At 42.3% G+C, this 11,055-nt stretch overlaps 1 protein-coding gene across 1 annotated transcript in view; it reads right to left on the reverse strand.

Annotated features, from left to right (window-relative positions):
- WDR48 (WD repeat domain 48) overlaps positions 1 to 11,055 on the reverse strand; it is a 37,438-nt gene that overhangs the window by 15,573 nt on the left and 10,810 nt on the right. The window contains exons 3-5 of the mRNA XM_015568407.1: positions 3,093 to 3,181; positions 2,599 to 2,700; positions 501 to 725 (exon numbers count right to left, since the gene is read on the reverse strand). Coding sequence (XP_015423893.1) covers positions 501 to 725; positions 2,599 to 2,700; positions 3,093 to 3,137 — 372 coding nt within the window. The 5' untranslated portion in view covers positions 3,138 to 3,181. The remainder of the gene's footprint in view (positions 1 to 500; positions 726 to 2,598; positions 2,701 to 3,092; positions 3,182 to 11,055) is intronic.

Genomic DNA, 11,055 nt, shown 5'->3' on the forward strand with positions numbered 1-11,055 from the left:
ATATGGATGGCTTCCCAAGTACCCGTTCACCCACATCCAGACCCTGATCAGGACCACTCAGAGCAGTCACGTGTAGGGTGTGAGCGAGCTCATCCCCTCCTCCTGAGGAGTGCTCCTCCACGCCCTCCCTCCCTCTTGAGCAGTGGACAAGTTCTGCTTACAGATACCTGAACTCCTCATATTCCTCCTCTAATGACAGGTTAAGAGAGCCAGGCGCTCTCAGGAGCAATGTAACAATCTTAATTATATAAACTAAAATATATGACATACTGCCCTGATTGACTGGTGTGGCTCAGTTGGTTGGAGTGTCGTCACTTGCACCAGAAGCTGGTGGGTTCGATTCCCAGTCAAGGCACACACCCAAGTTTCGGGTTCGATCCCTGGTCGGGTCGCATACAGGAGGTACCCATCAATGTTTCTCTCTCACGTTGATGTTCTTTTCTCTTTCTTTCTCTCTCTTCCTTCCTCTCAAATCAATTTAAAAAATATATATCACATACCTTGAGAACTGGTGCCTTTTCTTCACAAATCAGCACTCGAATGTCAGGGTTTCTTAGGTCTGTACAATAAATCTTCCGGTCCCTCCCTCCAGAATACACGTGTGTGAAGGCGTCATTGACTTGCAGAGCCCAAACACCTTCATCATGGACTCGGTATGTCGCTATACATCTCTGCTGACCAAGGGACCACAGGCGAATTGTCCCATCAGAACTGCCAGAAAGACACTGGGAACAAAGAAAGTAAAGGTTAGAGATCTGTCCGAAAGCTCCTGTGCGCTGCCCAGGCTTCTCTCCTGACGCCACACTGTCAAGCACACGCCCCTAGCAACCTGTATTTCTGCCTCTGAAAAGTGGCTTGACCCAGGTATGTTGACACCAATCAAAATAATTGCTATGTGACGGACCTCAAATCATAAGATTTGCTGACTAAGGATCTTACGCTACAACAAAGGAAAGGAGGCAATAGGTTGCTGTCCATGATATTCACTGGCCTATTATACATCACTAGAGGCCTGGTGCCTGAAATTTCATGCACTGGAGGGGGGGTCCCTCAGCCTGGCCTGGCCCCTCTCACAGTCTGGGAGCCCTCAGGGGTGGGAGGTGATCCCGTGATCAGGGGAAGGCAACGCCCCATCACACTTTGCTGCTGCCACTGCCAGCAGCGCAAGCCTCGGCTGGCCCTGGTTACCTGTGTCTTGGGCCAGCCCTGGGCGACTGGGGGCCTGAGGGGACTAGGGATCTCCGGAGGCAGGCTGCATGCCTGCCGCCCTGGTGAGGCTGAGGGGACTGGGCACTGCCATCTTGTGGCTGTGGGAACCGCCATCTTCGAGGGTGTAGCAGTCAATTAGCATATTCCCTTCTTATTGGCTGTGGGTGCCACCATCTTTACAATGGCATGAGGGTCAATTAGCATATTTCCTCTTTATTAGCTATGATAAGTCCTTGAATCACAATGCCACCAAAGACCCAGCATTAGAAGCTTGTAGAATTCTGTAGATGCAAAATAAACTCTGGTCCAGTAACTGATATCTAGCGCTTCTGTCTCAAACAAGAGTTTGAGAATCAGTAGCTGACTTTAGTGAAGTGCACTGACTTGTACTTAAGTCATCTTGGTTTTAAAAAACACATTCATAAACGTATATATAGAAACAAGGCATGGAGTGTAGCAGTCAGGAGGATCTTTAGCAAGTCTGCCAGGCCCAGGGCCCTCTTCTGGAAACCATCGTATCTACAGCCCGTATGTAAGGGCAGTCCCATGGAGACCATACGACCCAGGCAACCTGGACAAGCTTAGAGAACAAGGCCGGGCACCCATCTCCCACGCAGCCCAGCAGCTACACTGCAAAACTTGAGCAGCTGACTGCACTAGGCTTCTTGACTCACATGAAAATGGGGCTGCAAAGGGTTCAAGAGTTCTAAAAATCCAGGGATTCTGATAAGAACATACTCATTATTTCTAATCTTCTCACCTACTACACAAACTAAATATGATTCCCACTTTGCAGATGAGCTAACTAAGGACCAGGATGAACTCCTCTCCTCCAGGCCACTCAGTGCACTAACACGGAGTGCCTTCTACATCTCCAAGCCTCTGTTCGTCTGGCTCTGGAAAGTGATGTCCTTCCTTTGGTTAGTTTTTCAAACCTTTCTTTCACCTTTGGAGACAAAAAGGTTTCTCTAATTCACTTGTGAGGCAATTTTCATGACGTAATTTCCACAGAAGTAATAGAATTATGGTGTTTCTCATCTCATAATTTTTCTACTCTCCCTTTTCTAGCTCCATCACAATCAATTAATTCCAATTAGCTGTGAACTTCCCCTGCCCCATGAAAAAATGGCTGGGGGAGCAGGATTAAGTGGTAGTGGAATAAATGGTGCTTAGTTTTCGTTTTTTATCTACAATGATGAAAGATCTTTTTTCAAAATTGGGGTTATTATATGTACAATTTAATATTTTAAGGATTTAAAATTAATCCACAGTTTATAATATATGCAGCTTTGTTCAATCAGTGTATGCAGCAGTACACTAAGTGGGGCGATTCTGTTGTTTGAAACGTTGGCAAAGCCATTAGGGCAATGCCCACGCGAAGCCGCATACCTGGGTGCCGTCTCTGTTCAGCAGCAACGCTTTCACATTATCCGTGTGCCCTTTAAGCTTCATCAGTTTTGCACATGTTCTTGGATCCCATACCCTTAAAACCTGTCAATTTTAACAAAACATTACATAAACTGAGTACATCCACGATCAAATTTCAGTAACAGATGACTTTTATAAATCAAATGACAGCCACTAAATTCTGAGAAAGAAACATTGCTTCTGCCGACGGGCACTGTCTAAGGCTCCCTTTTCAAGTGGGAGGAAGCCTCTTTAATGTCAAAACATGAACAGGCCTTTCCCACCTGCCCACCAACCCCCATTACCACACACGACAGTAATTACACAGTTACGCTCGTATTTGTTCAAATAAAACCCTACTTTTAGCATTCCACCAGGCAAAACCACTGTCTATATGGCCAGTAATGACACAGATCAAATTATTTTGGTTTTTTTGTTTTCTAGAGTTAAGGTATACCCTTTAAGCTCCCCCTTACCTTTTCAGTGGACCCTGATACAATGATTGTTCCCAGTTGATTCATTGCCAGGCTATAAATGGAATCTTTGTTCCCACTTAAAGAAGAAGCTATTAAGGATAAATGGAGCTACATGTTAACAAAATTACCAGATGTTTAGTAGCTAGTCAGCAAAAACTGCAGGCTTAATTATTCAATTTTGAAAATCTTATCTTTATGAGTGCTCTAAAGAAATCTATAACAGAGATATCAAGTTTTACATCTTTTCTGGATTTGAGTATACACAAATGCTCAATAAATATTTGCTACATTGAACTGCACTGCCATTTAAAAGCTATCCACATAAGTAATATATTTTCAAAGATATACATGTACCACTGAGATATATGAAAAATATGTCCAAACTCCCTACTTCAAATAAAAAAAAATACTATTTTCACCAAACAGATTAAAAAGAAAACAAGGTAATATTCAATTATCAGAAAACACAGTAAAACGGCACTCTCATACATTGCTTGTGGGAGGACAATTTGGTATAACTCTTCTGGAAGGAAACCAGGCAACATGTAGCAAGAATCATGTTCAGGCCCTTTGATTCAAAACAAAGTATCACTGAAGTGAAAAAAAAAAAGCATATAAAACTATATAGTATGATGCTAATTTTACAATAAAGAATAATATATGTAAAGTATTTAGAAAAGTAACTGCTTGTAGGAGTGCTCAATAAATGTTAGCTATTAATATTATTTCTATAATCACAAAAAACTTATGAGGCCCTCTCTAAACTATTCTAAGCCAAGATCTATCTGTTGTAGAATCTGTAACCACTAAGCCTAGTCTCTGACCTTGAGGCCATCCTGCTGTTCTGCTTTGTTCCGTTCTGTTAGTGTCTCTTTGAGGCAGGACTTACATCTACAAAGAGCTAAATGGATCGCGACAGCCTCAGCAGGGACCAGCTACTGAAGCACTGAGAGAGTGTACAGGTGGAAAATCAAGAACAAGGGAAGAATAGTGTTTAGACCTTCACATATCTCCCAGGGGGAAAAAGCAAAACAGTATTAAAAAAAATCATAAACACCAGCCTCCCAACTTGCCCCTCTTGGCTCATACTAGGTTTTATTAGAACTGCCCTGGCTATGTCAGTGTGAGTGTTCCACAGACATGACAAACTGAATCTATAATGCAGGGATCTAGATAGTTCAAGTCCACGTCCTGAACACAGACCTTCCCGGCCAGGCTTAGCCAAAAAATGTGCTCCTTAGAGTCCCGTCTGACACCTGGCCTGCAGGACTCTAGTAGGCTGGGCCAAGCATGAGGCTGAGTTTCAAGTTTAGACTTGGATGGGTCAGACCTGGTCATCCGAGATCTGTTAGTTGAAGAGGCATCCATGCTATTAACCTGCTACGAACGTTCTGAATCGCCTCTCGCAGCACCCTAGCCTCCCTGAACTCCTCTAGAATTGGCTGGATTCTTTGGGCTGCTCTAAAAAGGTCCTGCAAAATTCGCACTCAAAACCTTTTCTTTCCTTGCTTCGGGTATTTTCCATCTGGGCCATTAACTCAAAGGTTCTTAATATACAGTAACACTTCAGAAAGTCAGAAACTGCCTACTTTGCCAGGTAGTTACCACCTCCATCAACAGTATCTGCTGTGTGTGGCTTTGGGCAGCGAGGCTGTGGGAGATACAAAGTAGTAGTAAGACAGACGCTGCTGCCTGCAGGTGCCCAGGCTGCAGCTGGGGATCTAAGACATGCACATGAAAGCTGACACTTGGAGAAGCGACCACTTTAGATGCAGCGAGGAACTAGCTCCTTGGCCAAGCACACTCTGGGGGGCTAGAACGCTGGAGGTAGAAGCACTCTCTAGATATGAACCACTGTCTCAATACAAACTTATCCAAAATATTTTATAAACCATTCTTTGTTATGTCAACTTGGAGCACTTTCAAAGACATTTTTTTTCAAACTCAATCACATCATTATTCTTTATTCATTTCTGTTATTATTGGGATGATCTCTGAATCTAAATGCTGTTACCACAACAAAGGTTTACTTCTTCTTCACACCACATACCAGTTGTGAGTCAGCTGGGTCCTCACTCAAGGACCCAGACTGATGGACAGTCCCCCGGATCTCTCCAACACTGCCGTGCCATGGGGAATGAGCGCGATCAATCAATCGCCAGCTCTTACCATTTTTTCCTCTGAGAACTTCTTCTTTGAAAGGGCTGAAGCTCAGTGGTTGAGTGTTGTCAACCTAAGAACCAGGAGGTCACAGTCAACTCTAGGTCAGGGCACATGCCAGGGTTGTGAGCTCAATTCCCAGTGTGGGGCATGCCGGAGGCAGCCAATCAATGATTCTCTCTCATCATTGATGTTTCTGTCTCTCCCTCCCTCTCCCTTCCTCTCTGAAGTCAATAAAATATATATTTAAAAGCTTTTTCTAGAACCTATTGTATTCTGCCTCAAAAAAAAATTTTTTTAATAGCTAAGGCAAATATTTTTTAAAGTTCCAGTTGAACTAATTTGATTGGAAAATTTCTCTAACACAGACTGAAAAACCAAGAAATGGATCCTATCATAATAAGAACAGAAAGAGATATTAATAAGGTTAAAAGAAGAATACATAGTATATGAGTCTATTTATATAGACAGTTCAAATGTAGGCAAAACTAATCTATAGTGTTTAGAAGACAGTGGGGCAAGGGATAGTGACTGAAAGGGTGGCACGGGGCGGGACACTTCTGGTAATCTGTTTCTTATATGGGTGTTCACCTTGCAAACTTGTACTCTCAAGTGTGCATGCTTTTCTGTATGTATGCTATATTTTAATAAAAAACTTACATGAAAAATGAAAAAAATACATCAAATTAAATGAGAAGCTTCCTGAAGCCCAATAATCAAAGAAATACTTACATGTTTTCCCATTACAACAGAGGACAATGTCGTTTACCCAATCGGTATGGTGCTCCATAGATGCTATGTATGGGTCTTGCTGAAATTAAAAGAAAAATCACAGGATATCATTAGCTTATCTTGGAGAATGAACAGTATTACAAATTATAGATATGTTTAGATTCTTCAGTGTGACCCACTGCTCTATGCCCTTAAAATCTAACCCCCAGGAGTTGATGCTTCCAGATACCATGTGCATAGAAGTTTTGTTTCAGGACAGTTTTATTACTGATAAAAGCCTAGGTTTCCAGGACAAATGCTTAATTTTTATGCCTTGAGTCAGTGAAGGCAACAGCGCTAGAGGAAGGCGTTACTGGAAAGGACAGGGCACGAACCCATCTGCAGGCTGCGGGTATGAATCAGTGGTGCCGAAGGCCCACAGCACACAGCAGGGGCAGAAACGAGGCGGCCGAGTGGTGAGGAGCCCCGCCTGCTGCAGAGGGAGATGGACACTCCTGCTCTTAGCTTCCTACTGTGGTGTTTAGCTTCTGAATTAAGTGCTTTCCTCATGTTATCTAGGGTCCTTCTGAGAAGAAATGGAAGCCAAGGGCTAAAGGAGTGCTACCCTGGTCACCATTTCAATTCAGTAATTTGAGATTCTTCTATTCCTCTCACTTGGCTTAATTACCAAGCCACGTATTTAGTTACATCCTACACCTAAGACAGGCAAGTTCAAGAAACTTCCTGGCAAAGAGAACAAGTCTATTTGAGAAACGCTAATCAATCCTGTCATAAAACGAAGATCAGAAAAAAGATGTTTAAGGGCAGCATAGGCAGCTTTCTAGATTCTTCCAGGTTAGTTTTTGTGAATGTTTTCCCGTAGTTTGTTTGAAATACAGTACTGTTAATTCCCAGAAAGGTGACGTTCCAATTCAAACATAAGTTTCAAAAAGCACTTAAAAGCCATGATTTTCTTCCTTCCCATGTCTCTGACATTGGGCCACCTCTGTGGCCACTGTTTAAAGAATCCAAAGCCCACGAGACCAAAATCCATTTAAAGAAACATCATCTAGCAAGTGTGCAAAATAGCGGGTCTTTTTTGGACTGAACATCAGACTTGCAGAGCTTGCTAGGAAGACACAGACTTTAAAACCCTAAGAATTAGCGCCAGGGCTTCAAGTCAGAGGGGCTCTAATTCCCTGTCACCTACCAGCTACTTAACCATGGATCTCTGTGAGCCTGTTTTCCCGTCTCCGAACACGAACCGTAACAGCTGCCTCGGAGGAGGACTGTGAGAATTAAGACCATCTCGGATATGAACGTGCTAAGAGTGTCTGGGACATAGCTAGGAGCTCAAGAAATGTCTTTTCCTTCCCCAAATCTGCCTATGTCATTCACAATACAGACATTCAAACAACACAGAAAAAGAATTCCTTGCAATTTGACGGGATTTGTCGTCACATGTGTTTAAATACTGGTTCGTTTAAGAAAGCAGGCTTTAAATCTGAAGAAGGGCAGCAGGTTACCTTCCTACTTTTACGACAGCCTTGAAGAAATCTAGTATTTGTTCAAGGTTAGTTATAACTGTAAAAGCAGAGTCAACCTTTTCTTAAGAGCAGTGGAAAGGGTTGCCAAGAAGCTTTTTGGGAACATAGTTACAGCAGAAAAATCAATTGTTGCAAGTAATTCCTCTACCAGACAAATCTCTTTATGTCTTTCTTATCAGAGGCCTAGTTTTATGGAGTCCCTGCCTTATCTGAAATACTTCGGAAACTCCCTAGGGGTGTTTTTCTCAAGGGCTCACAGAAAGCTGGCTGCCTGCCTTTACAGTGTACCAAGTAACGCAGCGCTCAGATTCCATCGGAAACTCGGGCAGGCCTGCCGTATCAGAGCACAGTTTTCGGAGTATGGCTTTCGAGTGCCCACTCGACCCCGGCCTACCTTGTGCTGGTTGACGCTCCATATCCTTATGATGGAGTCTCGGCCCGCCGTGAAGAGCCTGTTGAGGGCTGGGTCCAGCTGCAGGGCATTGACTCCGTTCCGGTTGTACTTCTCCACCTCGTCTCGGATCACGTAGGAAACCTGACAAACGAGTGGACATTTGCTTTTGACGAAGTGACAGAACATGCAGCAAAAGGCAGCCTACTGGCGGCAGATCTGAAATTCAAAATCCCATGTTTTCCATACAACACTTACTTTTCAATCCAATAAAAATTTTATTTTACTCTATAAAAGAGCGAGGAGCCGAGGAGAGAAGAATGACATTAAAGCAGCCTAGTCCAAGAGGAGGCGGTCTGATGCTGAGCTACTATAACCGCTTCCTCACGGGCCTCCCACACTCTGCGGTTTGTCTTTAATCCATTTCCCACAAAGCAGCAAAACTGGAGCGTGTCTCACCTCTGCTCAAAACCCTCTCCGGTGCCTGCTCTCCCAGACTCACGATTTGGCCAGGACTCCTCCACACGCTGCAAGTGCCCTGCTCACCTCTCCTGCCACTCATCTTTGCTCACGCTGCCCCCACTGCCTTGAACACGCCTCCTTGCACACAGAGCGTCCCATGTCCTGGTCCCTCAGTTTGGAAGGCCTTCCTCCCCTCTCTCTGGCCAATCCTGCTGCAGTCCTTAGGGTTCTGTTTAATGCTTCCTCAAAAAGGTGTTCTCCGACCTGGCAAGCAAATGAGTTTGTATTCCTTTAACACACTAAACTTCTCCTTCTGAGCACTTTCCACTATTTTGTGACTGTAGGTCAGTTCTGTCTGCCTCATGTGAAACTCAAGAGAATCAACCAATTACAATTATGAAAAAGTCAACAAACTGGCCAGCAGCCAAAAGCAAAACTTTTCTAATTTAATGAAATAAACTGTTAAGAATAGAACAGGAGGTTCGGGGGGATTGGGGAGACCTATTTACAATAGCAACAAGAATGAATACCTAAAATAACTGACAGAACAATGTACATAAAAGAAAAACTTGAATAAAGGAGGTGCCATATTATAGCACAGGAAGATTCCGAATTAACAACTGTTTCCTAAATTTGTGAATTTAGGAAACCCAACTTTGGCCAGAATCTCATGGAATTGCTTTCTAGAAGTTGACAAAATATATAGTATAATTTTTTTGTTTTGTTTGTGTGTGTGTGTGTGTGTGTGTGTGGAATACCCAGTTATTTTAAAAAATGAAAGCATATTCTTTAAAGATCTTAAAAGATTTTATAAAGCTAAAGCTACCAAAATTACAATGAAGTACCACAATAGGGATATATTTAAAAAATCAATGGAATAAAACAAAATCTGGAAATATTTTTTCTATTACAAATTTTTATTTAGATGTAAACATGGTGTTTCAGATCAAAGAGGGCATGATAATTACTAAATAATAAATTATCTAGGAGCATCTAGTGATTCCATTGGGAAAAATTATATATCCTTTTTCCAAATCTTAAACCAAAATGAATTTTCATGTGGACTTAAGATTGAAATAGAATAATTTACTCATAAAAATACATTTTAAAAGACAGGTGAATATTTACATAAAACTACTTTGAGAAGGCTCTGCTAACATGACAAAAAATACAGTAATCTTTACAAAGGAAAAGAGCAATGCTGATCTGGCCAAATACAAGTCAAAACCTTTTGCATGTACAAATGTTCACTGCAGCATTATTCACATGAGCCAAAAAGTGCAAACAACTCAAATGTCCATCAACTGACAAAGGATAAACAAAACGTGGTATATGCATGCAATGGAATACTTTTCAGTCATAAAAGGAGTGAAGTACTGACACATATTATAAGTGAATGAATCTCAAAAACATGGTACGTGAAAGAGGCCAGTTATAAATGGCTCATATTGTAGGATCCTATTTATTCTAAATGTCCAGAATATGTACATCCACAGAGACTGAAGGTAGATTAGTGGTTGCCATGAGCTTGGAAGAGAGGAAAATAGGAGAAACTTAGGGTTTCTTTTTGGGTTGATGAAAAATGTTCTGGAATTGGGTGATCAAATGCACAACTTTGTGAATATATTAAGAAATCATTGCATTGTATACTTTAACAGAGTGACTTTATAATATGTGAATTTTATCTCCATAAAGCTGTTACTTTTAAAAAAAGGCTTTCTGAAAAGAATAGTATGAGCAAGGTTAAAGGGCAAACATCTAACTGGGAAAACAATGAAATAAATACTACTACACAAGACAAAAGTTTAATCTTGACTACATACAAAGATTCCTTACAACACATTAACAACATGTCAAACTCTCCAACAGAAGAGGAGTAAAGATCATGAAGAGGCCATTTTTTTTTAAATGGCCAATGAACATAAATAATCAATGACATGAAAAGGGTCAGAGTTGTATACATGAAGACAACAAGGATGTTGTCTTAACTCAGTCCTTTGGGCACAAGTAATGTAGCTGAGATCTACTCAAGCCTGCTTAAATTGAGTAAAGAAACATTTTAACACAAGGATACAAGAAATCTAACAGCCCAGGGGCAGGAAATACAGTTATGACTCACAAGACATTTAAAAATAAAATCATGACACTTCTCTGCTGAAGCCTTCCAAAGGCTTTTTTTCACTACATTTAAAGTTCAAATTCCCCACATGCTTCCTGCATCTTCATACTCTCCTCAAACTACCTCCCCGCACCCCCCCGCCCCGCTCCTTTCATGGTAGTCACACCAAACACCTGATCCTCAACTCATCGAGCTTTCTTCTTCCCATCCCTTCCCATCTACTGTTCCTCACGCTGAGAAGATCGCCCACCTCCAATCCCACAGGCACACTTCCCCAGCTTGTATCTTGTCTGTCTCACCTTAATCCTTGTGGTCTCAGCAGAAAGGTCACCTCCTCTCAAAGGCCTTCCCTGATCTCCACCCTCTATCACTTACACTACCGTATTTGCCGGCGTATAAGACGATTTTTTGGCCCTGAAAAATATGCCTCCAAGTGGGGGGTCGTCTTATACGCCAGGTACACTTCAGATAGACTGCCCATAGTGCTTGCCCCGTGCCATAGTGGCCTCCCGATGCCCGCCCACTTCATTCCACATACCGTTCAGGCATCAGCAGCGCTGCTGGGTGTATGCT

The sequence above is a fragment of the Myotis davidii genome, unplaced genomic scaffold (assembly GCF_000327345.1).
Source record: "Myotis davidii unplaced genomic scaffold, ASM32734v1 scaffold663, whole genome shotgun sequence".
In the NCBI taxonomy this organism is placed as follows: Eukaryota; Metazoa; Chordata; class Mammalia; order Chiroptera; family Vespertilionidae; genus Myotis; species Myotis davidii.